This window comes from Spinacia oleracea, chromosome 6 (assembly GCF_020520425.1).
Source record: "Spinacia oleracea cultivar Varoflay chromosome 6, BTI_SOV_V1, whole genome shotgun sequence".
Taxonomy (NCBI): domain Eukaryota; kingdom Viridiplantae; phylum Streptophyta; class Magnoliopsida; order Caryophyllales; family Amaranthaceae; genus Spinacia; species Spinacia oleracea.
The window spans coordinates 138851416-138864319 of NC_079492.1; the positions used below are offsets into that span (position 1 = coordinate 138851416).

Sequence of the window (12904 nt, forward strand, 5' to 3'; positions counted from 1 at the left end):
TTACTAAAATGTTATAATGGTACTGAAACTACTCTATAAGAATCAGATATTCAGATTGGCATGGTACGCTCACATCATCTTAGGATTGAAGGTTGTAAGTCTTCTAATTAATAAAATAGGAAATTGTTAGACCATGACTTCTATATTTGAAGTGTATTATATTGATCAATATTACATGAGTTATATATTACAGTAGTTCGTAGTACTACGTATTTAGGAAATCTAACATGTAGAATCCCAATATATAAAAAATGCTAGTATTATGTACTTAGTAATCCGTATATCTTAAACCAACGAGGATAAATTCTATTCTTTATTCAATTAGGAACATATAGAACAATAGTTCATAATCTATCAAAGTACCATCAAACATTTCATTTTAGTCAAATATCATAATCAACGTACAATTTATTGTATGGTCTGATATAAACGATATTGGAAATCCTACTACAAAGTTCGGTAGCTAACATATTCAGTTCAATTTCTATTTGTAGCGGATAGCTTCCCACTTTCCATTGAGGGGTGCGTATTTGTTTTTCCTTCTTTTTTCTACCCACTTAACAATATTTTAATTTTTGGCAAATACTACGTACTACATATGTTGTATCATCTTACTAATTTTCCTGTAATATTTACACATTTTCACTATTCTCCCTGTCACCCTATCTTATACATAATTCACATTTTTCTTACACCCACCAACATTTTTATTACGTACGTATCTTTCACCTTATCTACATTTTCCCTTACACATTACTCAATTACCACTACAAGAAAAACTCTCATTAACGACGAGTAATCCGGTCGTAAAAAGGCTCATTTTGGTTGTAAAAGGTCTTTTACGACGAGAAATGCGCATGGTCGCCAGTCGTCGCTATAGGCTCCGTCGCGAAAAGTATTGATACTTTTACGACGAGATTATTAAGGTCGTCGTAAATAGTTTTTTACGACGAGAGTCTAACCTTGTCGCAACTAGTTTTATCTGCGACGAGATTTCTCGTCGCAACCTCTATTTTAAGTGGTTAAAATATTTATTTTCATGGCCTATAACTTCATAATTGCGACCATATTTCTCGTCGTAACAAGATTTATAATTAACGAGAAGAATGAACCTAGTTTTTCTTGCGACCACTGTTTTGGTTCGACAATTCTATTTTATCTATCGTATGTATCAATGATAAATAAAAAAACCTGCGAAACTCAAATATTACAATACACCTTAATATAATAACCTCAAACACTAATTTTCATTTAACAAAAATAAGTCGATTACAGTACATTACCTACAAAGGGATATATTGTGCTCACTAATGAAAAAAACAAACCCCATCACATTCACAAGCTAATATTAGAGTATGCCAAAAGTATTACAAGCTACAATTAATTAGATGGAAGATACAACCAATCTCCATGTTAAGCCTTGAACTATTATGCTGAATAATGCCCCATTAGTCATGAAGTGCCTGCATTCATATATAAAATAGGAATGATTAAGATGGACAACAAAACAAGACTATGATTTAAATGATAGAAAATAAAAAATATGACCACAATTACAGCAAGAACAATATATAAGGGTGATCAAACATATTTACTTCTTCATTCATTGCATCCAATTACACTAAGAATCCCGGAACATGTGTCATACTAATTTCGGAAGGAATTTTTTATCTTGGAAGATAATTAAAGCTAGGATGGCGTACCAATATTTAATACTAACAAGAACTTAAATTTAATTACCCAGCTAAGGGCTGAAGCAATGAGATGAAACATTGAACACCAACTACTCCGTATAATATATGAGGGTTTAGAACTTCAGAAACCCAAGCAAGGAGATTTTTATTCACGAAGATAACTGATTAAGCTGTTTAAAACAAAATTTAGCATGGACATGAACTATATATGATTCATCTTTATGGACATGAAGTCATGAACTGGTGATCTTGGCTAATATATACTTCTCTTCTTTTTTCTCTATCCTGTAAGTTCCTAGTAATTTACACTATACATGGTCTATCAAAGAACAGAGTGCATACAATTAAGTGAATAAAAAATAATATCATTTATGAGAGTTTATAATTATTTTAGAACAACTACACTTTAAAATGATTATTGGTATTCCCCTTCTTCCATCAGAATTGGCTTTTAGAACTATAAAAAACGAACTGAAAATAAATGGCAAAAATAAAGGGCATAGTTAGAATTTGTGTACCTTTATCTTTAACTAACATCAGAAATTTCTTGGTCACCAACGGTCCAACGCTAGGTTGTTGCATATAGGCAGAGTAAGTAATATATTGACAAGGCACAAAACTAACAGTCAACTCTACCAAGGTACTCTACCAAGGTTGATCATAATTGTCAAAGAAAAGAGGCAGGCTACACCAACAAATTCCCATCAAAATGGAGCTCAAAACTGAATACCAAAGAAACTCAGAACAATAGCAACAGACTACGAATCATCCCCAACACCTGCCCGCAAAGCAGATTGCTTGAACCCAACAAAACAAACTCAACCCTGGTCAACTTGCTACAAAAAACATCCTGACCTATAGTGCCCATCAATCAGACCCTGACAGGATACTAAACAGACCCTAGAACAATTATTAACATGATAACATTTTGCTAATTGCATGTCTAAAGTTAACATAATAGTATAATACCTTCATCTTGGTCGTTGAGGCATCTTGTGAAGCATTTTTGCTGCTCAAGGAAGTTAGAAAGGGTTGCATTATTATGAATCTTTGTAACATATCATTGTCATCATTTCCGACGTCCTCACGAAGAGATTGAAGGAGACTTGCATGTGACATCTCCTCTTCCATGGGTGCTTCACTGATAGTTCCTCGGGAACATTTGCATCTTGATTATCATTGCTTGTCGTAGTGTTTGAGGGTGCTTTAGCTTTTTACTCCAGGAAGGAATGAACTTTCAACCCTAAACTACGCCTTAAACCAGGACTCCCAGGTGCAAGAAATGTAGCCTTTCTTCCAACTGGTGCCATTTAGAACAACCTGACTTTAACAATAAAAGGGTACTAGCAAGTTAGTTAACAAAACTATAACATTGGCATTTCCTAAACAAATATAATTATAGAATATGCTGGTAAGAAAGAGAAACAAAGAAAAAGGGCAGAATATCAGTAACACAAACAAAAGCCTCTACACCATTCTAACATTATAATTGTTCATACAAATTAGCTAGCAGCAAAGCAAAACATATAGATTAAAGGTATAAAAGAGACACTTTTACTAACCTAAAAGTTGTTACTTACCCAGTTTGGAGGAAAATGTATTTTCAAGCATAGAATTTTGTGGGTAAGAAACTAAATCCAAAGTTGCATCACTTTTGTAATTGTTTAAAGGGGTGTGAATTGCGCGGTGGAAATGTTCAGTTCAATGGTAGTTGGCAGTAGCTAGAAATGTCACCTGACATAACCAAATTATTAAGCAATTTGGCTTATTTCATGATAATATAAAGAAAAACAATAACACACCGAAGGTTGCAACGAAGCTCCAACCTGCAAGCCCTCTGATAAGAGACTGCTGATCGAGCCAACATTGTATTCAACAATAACATTAACAACACCATTTTAATCAACCTCTGCAATTTTGCATTAGACAAACAGAGGGTTGTTTCTCATCTAAAGGGCACAAAAATTACTTCATCATACAGAAAAAGACGATATTCAGAGATTTCTCATCAAGCTATGTATTCTACTAAGTTATTCTTTTAGGAATTAAAGACCCATCTACGATATCTCATGTAAAAACTCAACAACAACCAATTAGCTTAGTAACAAGCCCAAAACCCAGGTAGTACTCGAAGACCCACTTTTGAAATAGCGAGTTCATCAGGATTGAGGGTTGGAGGCGATAACGAAAAGGAAAATAACACTAAAAACGAAAAGGAAAATAAAGCATAATTAACACAATTATAAACGAGTCTTACTCGAAAAAGTTCAAGATCCTCAAATATGGAGAGCGAATTTCACACTTTTCTTCACAATCTGCTAAAGGAAAATTGGAATCGCTGACTCAATAATGCGAAGTGAAACCAAAATAATGAGCAGATCTATTCGGTTAGAGCGAGAAATTGAGGTTCATGGGCGAAATTTAGTAATGAGAATTAGGGTATAAGGAATTTGACTGCCATGTTTGTTGGAGAGAGGAGAGGAGATAGTGAGATATGGAAGAGAAGAAGGTTTCTTTTGTGAGTTCTGCTTTTTTTTTTTTCTTTTCTACTTAATTAGTTATTTGGGTAATTTGAAGCTTTTTTTTAATTAAAAAAATTAAATTTGACAATTACGAGTTTACGACAAGTTCACTTGTCGTAATTGAAACATAGGTCGTCGTAGGATTGATTGCAGGCCCGGGAAAAAATCCCGCTTTACTTTTTGCGAAATTTTCATATTTTTAATGACGAGAATATTTGTAATTACAACGAGATTGTAGCTTGGTTGTAACTAATGACGCTATTTGCGACCACTTAAAAAACTCGTTGTAGATGTTGATTTGTTACGACGAGAAACGCTTATGGTCGTAATGTTTGGTCGCGAATGAAAGTTTTTCTTGTAGTGTACGCTAGTGGGTTAGGTGCAGACATGGGGGATCAAGTGATCAACATACAAGTGATACTTAAAAGTAGTGTCTGAGTATTATGATTCTTAATTAATGATATGATACGCCAGAAAGAATGACTCCAGTTCAATGGTTAAAGGCTTAGGGGGGTGTTTGATAGGGGCTATTCTACAAAGGGAAGCAAATGGACTGATATGCATATATATCCCCTTTATTTTTGTTTGTTTGACCATTTTCGTCATTCCCTTTCCCTTCTTAATTTTGGTTTTGGATTCACCCCAAATTGCTCTAAGCTGATTCCCCCCTCCCCCCCCCCCCAGGTTTTTCCATTCCTTTTCCCACCCCCCTCTCTCACACCTCTAACCTTAGAACTTCAACAACAACAACAAAAACAAGAGATTCCCTTTCTAATACTCTTTCCCTTTTATATCAAAGGGTTACTAAACAATATTTTATATCAAAGGGTTTTTATTCCATTCTTCTCGATTCCCTTTCTCATACTCTTTCCCTTTCGCCTTCTCCAACCAATCGAGCCAGCTTAGCGTTTTGTTTGTTGAAGTTTTATAGGACACATGTTATTTGTATTTATTTCTATTTTTTATTTTCAGCAAGTTTGTTAGAAGTTAGTTACAGTTAGTTAGTGTTTGTTACTAGCTTTGTATATAAGCAACCTTTGCTTTTCCTCCCAGCTAAGAAACTGAGTTAATAAAAACACATTTTCTTCAATTCTCTCTCTCTAAATTTACTAATTCTCTCAAGCTTCTTCATGGTATCAGAGCTGAATCTCATTTTGGTTTAGGTTTTCGATTTACACAGGATTGGTGCATCAAAACTGTGTGGATTACTTGAGTTGCTGCGAAACTTCTTGCAATAGCGAAGCTTCTTGCTCAATTCTGCGATTTTGATTGTGTTTGATTGATTTGTTGAATACAATGACAACTGATAATTCTGAAACTCATCAAGATTCTCATCCGAACAATAGTGAGAATGGAGGTAATCTTGACCCTTATTTCATAACTAACTAAGATAGTCCAACTTCTTCTTTGGTTTCTGTTGTTTTCAATGGTATGAATTTCATGCGATGGAAGAGAAATTTTATGAGAGCATTAGTAGCTAAAAACAAAGAAGGATTTGTGAATGGTGGAATAATGAAATCTGCGGTAAATCACAAAGATTATCCTAAGTGGAAACGTGCTGATTTCATGGTAGTTAGTTGGATTTTGAGTTCTATGAACAATGACCTAGCTGATGACTTTGGTTACATTGATAATGCTGTGGAGTTGTGGAAAGAATTAAACGAAAGGTTTAGACAGTCTAATGGACCATTGATTTATCAATTGAAGAAGGAAATTGATTGTTTAAATCAGGAGAATATGACTATTGTTACCTATTATGGTAAGCTGAAGAAATTATGGGATGGAATGCAAAGTTTGAGAGCTTTTCCTACATGCACTTGTGGTGCTTTGAAGATCTGTAGTTGCCAAATTTTGAAAAAGATGGCTGAATTTGAAGAAGAAGAAGACAAGATGATAAAGTTTCTGCTAGGATTAAATGGAGGATTTGAAGGAACTGTGACAAATGTGTTGTATATGGATCCTTTACCAAGTATAAACAGAGTATTTTCTATAACTCAGCAGATAGAGAAGCAGAAAGAAGTCAATGGTGCAGAAATTGAGGTCAGTGCTATGAGTAGCAGTGCTATGGCTGCTTAATCTTACAAAGGTGGTCATTCTCAGAAGTTTACTGGTGGAAGGAAAGATTGGAAAGAAATAAAGAAAGAAAAGATGTACAAGGTTTGTACACATTGCAAAGGGAAAGGGCACACTGTAGATCAATGTTTCAAGCTCATAGGGTATCCTGATTGGTACAACACAATCAAGGCTTCAAAAGGATCACAATATTAATCCAATGGAAGCAGACTTGTTGCTAATGTGAATCCTGCTTCTGATATTGGAGATAATCCTCTTGATGAACCTTTGCATGGTTCTGGAACTGTAAGCAATGAAATCTTGAGTGCTATTTGCCAAGAGGTCATGAAAGCAATGAAGGGCAAGCAAATACAGAATGGTGATGCTGCTGGAACATCTAATTCTTATGCAAACTATGCAGGTATCATCTCTCATTCTTTTAACTGTACTGTGAATACTTTGCTGAATGAATGCTTATGGATTGTGGATTCTGGAGCTTGTAATCATATGACATATGATGAGAATATTTTGATAAACAAAAGAACACTCCAAAAGATAATTAGAGTTGGTTTGCCCGATGGAACTCAAATGAATGTTGACACTATAGGTGATGTTATCCTTAGTGATAAGCTGATGTTGTCCAATGTATTGTTGGTCAAAGGATTCAAATTAACACAATCTGATGTCTGTTGGTAGGTTGATTGAACAAACTGGTGTACATGTTGTATTTACTGGTGATGGGTATTCTTTTCCAGGACCCTTCTAGTTCAGTGTTGCTGTAACACCCTAATAATTCCTTGCTTTTATAAAATCATTTTCCAACTTAAAATAAAGGAATTACTAAAGTATTACCGCCACCCTGATAACGGTTAAGGCTATTACCAGAATTACGCAGCGGAAATTAATGTCAACTAACTTTTAAAAACATAATTAATGTAATATTGAGGCCTCCTACAATTTGGAACCATAATGGCCCAAAAACCAAAGTATAAATAGTTTAAATACGAAAACTTAAATAAAGTATAATTAAATAATTCAAAATACGAAAACATGCAACTCTCTCGATCATCCCAAGCCACATGATTCCGATCTACCAACCTGCTATTTTATTCTACTCCCCATCAATGCAAGTGGAAATGATAGATCATCATAGGGTCATTAAGGCAAAGGCCATGACCAAAACACACAAAGCACGTAGTCAGCAAAAAGCTGAGTACTTACAAGAATAGAGTGAATGAAACTAAAACATGCATCACTCACTAAGTACTAATCAACATGCAAAAGCCATATAATAATAAACAATCAATCATGAATACAAGACTCGACTCTTGACTCACAATTCAATTAGAATAAGCTTCGAACGGGCCAAAGAAAGTTCCATAAAGGAAAAAGGTGATGGGAGCCAACCATACACCAAATAATAAATAATAAATTCGGGCCATACCGAGTGTCAGGCCATACCGACGGAATTCCTGCGCATATTATAAATGAAACAACGTCTTGTATCATTAGTAGGAGTACGAGCTTTCCGGCAAGACTCCCCCCATTGTTCATACTCAAGGTATAAACGTTCCAAGAGTTTTGAAGCTTGTTCTGGTTGCACTTTACGTTTATTAATATTTTATTAAAAGTGAACTCAAGACTCAACAACGTACATTCATACAATTAATAAACGACAACCAAAACAATCTTATTTTAATGCGTTAAGACTTGTGATCGACGACCAAGCAAGACTCTTGTGAAATTACTACCATGTTCCTCCTCACCAAAGTGAGACTCCGCATCATGCACATTAACATGAGGGTTGTGCCCTTGCACGACAAATCCTAATTCATTTCATACATAATATTCCCAACTGAACCCTACATGTGCGGTGGCTTACACGAGCTAACCCTTCACATGCATGTGGTAAAATAAATAGTACAACGAGGTACGAATAATTGGCTCAAAGTATGCTAGACATCCCGTACAATAGCATACAAATAAATAATCCATCCCTTGCATGTTAAACAAACCATACATGCATAAATGTTGAACAACATGATTGACAAGGAAATCCATACTCATAATAAACTCAACATGCTTGTTCAACCAACAATTCAATAATTCCAATAATATTAATCCACATGATCGTTCACCAAAGCATATATGAATCCACACAATATAATTCACATCATCAACAATCATGTAATGTCATTGACAAAAGGTATGGTCGCCCTAAACTTGTACGTACCTTGAATACCTAAGCGTAGGGGCCACTTTGCAATAACGAGCACTCAACTAGAAATCACCTCCTATCATCAAAATAATGAAACTTAAATTATTTCCATGTTCATTAAATTTCCAGCATCTTTATAAAATCTAAAACCTCATTTAAACTTTAGAATTCAATCGTTTTTCAATAATATAATCGTCTAAATTTGCAAAATCAATCCCTTGTACGAAAACATACCTTTTCCGCCTTTAAAATCAATAAAAATCAACACCTTAAGCCTTTATTCAAATCTGAAAATATAATTCATTATCATAATTAAAATCATCACCTAATTATGCTAATCAATTGACTAATTAGGTCTAGGTTAAAACCCTAACTTGAAAATCCCAATAAAACTAATTTATTATCATAAAAATCAATTCTTTATTCAATAAACAAATCTGAAAATTCGTCCTTTAATAATTAAAACAAGCCTAATGAATCACAACACGCAAATCCTCAAACCACGGTATTCATAACCGGTTCCCAGCATTTTAATTACTCAAAACAATATTAATATTATAATTTAAAATACGTAATTGAAATAGAATAGGTAAGGAAGAAGAGAATTATACCAATCCGGCCTATAGCACGGAACAACCACGAATTAATGTGATTGGGCGAAAAGAGTGAACAAGAACGAACAAAACACGAACAACACCACACACACACACACACACACAACTTGTGTGCGGGTGCGCGCATCGACGAAGGGGAACGCAACAACAGCGGGGCAGCGCGCCTGGGGATGGGCACACAGCACGCTGGGGCGGGCGCGCGAGGAAGGGGCGAGAGAGCAGGGGCACAACGCGCGCTGGCGTGAGCGAGGGAAGGCGAGCTGGTGAGTGAGGGCGAGGGCGTGGGCGTGCGAGGGGCAGAAGCACACCACACAACACACACACTCGATGCAGCAAGGGAGCAAGGGGCGAGGGCTGTGCCGTGCGAGAGGCACGCGCAGCAACGAGCAAAGGGGACGGCGAGCACGAGTGCTGTGCGAGCCGGCCGAGAGGAAGAGGGGCAAGAGGAGTGGGGTGCAAGCAAGCCAAAAAGGGTTTTATGAATTTAAGGGCTTCATTTAATGATGAGGAGTCCTATTTATAGGCTCCTTGTTTTCAATGGGCTAGGCTTAGGAAAATAGAATTGGGCTTAGGGAATGAAATGATTGGGCTAGCTTATGACTTGAATTAAATTCTTTTGATTGGGCTCGTTTAATAAAACGAATTGGACTTTTCATTTAAAACCCGAAGCCTTTAAAATCATTTGCAACCCATTTAATTTCCTGACTCAAGAATTAAATTCGTTTCGTAATTAATTAAAATAATAAATATTCTAATTAATTAAAATACATTTAAATAAAATACATTTAAATATTATTTAAATGCTAATTAATCGTAAAATGCTTTATAAATATAATAAAATATACTTATAAATATTATAAAAATACGAGGTATTACAGTTGCTTGGTGCTGGAAAAAGGACACAAGGTCTCTACTATTTTGCCAAACACACAGACCTCCAGGTATTGATTACAGTAGTAATACAACAGCTAATGTAGTATAGGATGTTGTTGCTGATGTAAATACAAATGTCTTGCCAAATAAGACTGCTACTAGTATGTTTCAGTCTAAGGTTGATAACAGGAATAAGCTAGATCTTTTACATGCAAGACTAGGAAATCCCTCTTTATCAAAGATGAAATATGTCAATGCAACATATTGTAAAGGAGTTACTGAATACAATTGTGATGTTTGTTATAATTCAAAGCATCATAGGTTTCCTTTTAAAAATAGTGAAAATAGAGCATCTGAATGTTTTGAATTGGTCCATCTGGATTTATGGGGGTCTTATAGGGTTAGAAGTTTGGATGGTGCAGCCTATTTCTTGACTGTGTTAGATGATCATAGTAGAGTTACATGGACATACTTAATTTCTTCACAACAAAATGCAAGTAGAAAAGGTGGTGGCAAAGTTTATTTCCATGGTTGATACACAATTTAACAAGAAAATCAAAAGAATCAGATCTGACAATGGCACTGAAATAGTGAAAGAATCATGCAGAGCTTTGTTTGCAAGTAAGAGCTTTGTTTCCCTATGCTCCTCAACAAAATGGTAGGGTTGAGAGGAAATACAGGAGTCTTCTTGAAATTGCTAGAGCTTTAAGGTTTCATGCTGGATTGCCAAAGAAATTTTGGGGAGAGTGTGTACTTATAGCTACTCATTTGATAAACAAAATTCCAGCAAAGGTGTTGGAGTGGAAAACTCCATTTGAGGTTATGTTTCAGAATGCTCCTGTTTATGATACACTGAGGGTCTTTGGTTCTTTATGCTTTGCTCATAACACTCAGATTAAGAAGGATAAGTTTGACTCTAGAACTAGGAGATGTGTGTTTCTGGGTTACCCTGGTGGTTACAAGGCTTTTAAGCTTTATGATCTGGATACACATACCTTGTTTGTCTCTAGAGATGTTATATTCTTTGAAAATGTATTTCCATATAAATCTCAACCTTCACCTGATCCTGCAATTCTTAATCCCATCCAAACAGTCCAATTTGGTACTGAATTTACCAATTCTCATACAAGTAACTATGTTGATTTTTCTTCTGAACTACAGACTTCATCTGATCCTCTTTTTTCTAATTCTCCTATTTTATCTTTAAACACTTAAAACACGAACAATAAAAGCTTTGCTCACTAAGGGTGCCGTCAAATACTTGTCGTATATTGTACAATAGTGAGTGTGAGACTATCCCATGTGACCATGTCATGTCCAACTATGTTACACCCCGGCCATTGTACATTTGTACCTATGAGACTATCAATAATATAAGAGTTGATCTGTGTTTTCGATTGTCATGTTTTTCTTTTCATACTTGTCAATGCATGATTTTAATTATATATTAGTATATATTTAAATTGTCAATAAGCAAAAATTCAAACAATTTGATACTTATTATGAAAGTATACATTTAGACGAATCGAACAACATTTCACGTCTCGACATGAGACAATGATATTTTCCTTCCCAAAAATTCAAAAAATTTTGAAGGTTATATACGTAAGATAATATCTACTACTTCAAATCTTCAATTCGTACCAACTAATTAAGTTTGATTTCGTCAATATGAATTGTAGGTTTTACACACACACATTTGTACTTAATTGGTATAATTTAATCCTCTTCACGGCAGGGAGTGGTAGGTAGGTTCAGGCATGGCTATGTGTAATGTGTTTGCCGTGCATTATCCTCATCTCCGGCACCCATTTAATTTTTCGGCTGCACAAATTAAATCTGAAAGCGATATTGACAACAGGCCGGGTTCGCGCAACGTAACTCAATCTTGACCGCTGAACAAATTTTGCATATGGCAATATATGCATGCATGGGTAAATACTTTGTGGTCGATTCTATTACGAATTACTACCTCCGTTTCAGAAAGTTCTTTACGCTTTGGAAAATGTGTCCAAAGTATGAAAACTTTGACTGTGAATTCCCCCGGGGTTACATGTAAGATCTTGTTAGATTGGTCTCGTTATTCATGTTCAGAATATTAACTTTTTATAATTTTTTTCAATACAAAATTGGATATATTAACGGACAAACATTGCACCGGAGTCCGTGCAAATAGTAAGTGTAAAGATCTTTTTGAAACGGAGGAAGTAATTTACAACAGCTGATCGATAGATACCTAAAAGCATTACAATATCAACGTATCTTTCATACTCGATCATGATGTTTGTTGGAGTTGTTTCTTTCATACTTTATGTATTTATTCAAGGAATTTAATTATACTCCTATCAAACCCAGCTAACTTGCAACAATTTACAATTCAAACGATATATAGACGATATATAGACGATATATGTTGTTTGGTTGAACTAAGCATGCATAACCGATTAACCGGGCTGGGTAGTCAGTATAGCCACTAGCTAAGGTAGGTATCAGGTATTCATGTGGACAAAATGTTGTTTGATCGTATGGTGGATATCGACGTACTCATCGATTTTCGTCTTAGCTTCTTTTCTTGCTAATTAATCATCTCTAATTCATTATATTGGTGGAGGTTCTACCGTAATTTTTGTGGAGTATTGAACATCTTGAATATATGGCTGTACGTATATATACGGTATGAAGGTTATGAATTGGAAAACCAGATTAGAGTAACTACTTTTTGTCAAATATCGGCTGGATTTATATGTGCATAAACAACTACTACAAGAAATTGTACCATTAACGACGGGAAATCCCGTCGCTAAAGGCCAATAATCGTTGACTAATGATGGAATTTCCTGTCACGAACCCGTCATAAAAGAGGGTCGTCGTTAATGGAAAATCCCGTCGTTAACCCGTCGTAAAAGACATTTGTTTGGTTGTTAACCCCGT

General features: G+C 35.3%; 1 protein-coding gene and 1 long non-coding RNA gene across 2 annotated transcripts; one reads left to right on the top strand and one right to left on the bottom strand.

The window, feature by feature from the left end:
* Positions 1 to 1228: 1228 nt before the first annotated feature.
* Positions 1229 to 4261, bottom strand: LOC130463798 (uncharacterized). Its single transcript, XR_008923954.1, has 2 exons — positions 3952 to 4261; positions 1229 to 3018 (listed from the first exon to the last, which is right to left on the bottom strand). It is a non-coding gene; the product is annotated as an uncharacterized lncRNA (long non-coding RNA).
* Positions 4262 to 5677: 1416 nt separating this feature from the next.
* Positions 5678 to 7050, top strand: LOC130463654 (uncharacterized). Its single transcript, XM_056832850.1, has 4 exons — positions 5678 to 6256; positions 6317 to 6432; positions 6499 to 6913; positions 7024 to 7050. The coding sequence occupies exons 1-4, from the start codon at positions 5678 to 5680 to the stop codon at positions 7048 to 7050; spliced, it is 1137 nt and encodes a 378-aa protein (XP_056688828.1).
* The last annotated feature ends 5854 nt before the right edge of the window (positions 7051 to 12904 follow it).

Coding starts and splice junctions, on each gene's coding strand:
- LOC130463654 (XM_056832850.1), top strand. CDS start 5,678: ATGAGAGCATTAGTAGCTAAAAACAAAGAAGGATTTGTGAATGGTGGA. Junction 6,257..6,316: donor TCAATGGTGCAGAAATTGAG/GTCAGTGCTATG, acceptor GGTCATTCTCAG/AAGTTTACTGGTGGAAGGAA. Junction 6,433..6,498: donor CAATGTTTCAAGCTCATAGG/GTATCCTGATTG, acceptor CAATGGAAGCAG/ACTTGTTGCTAATGTGAATC.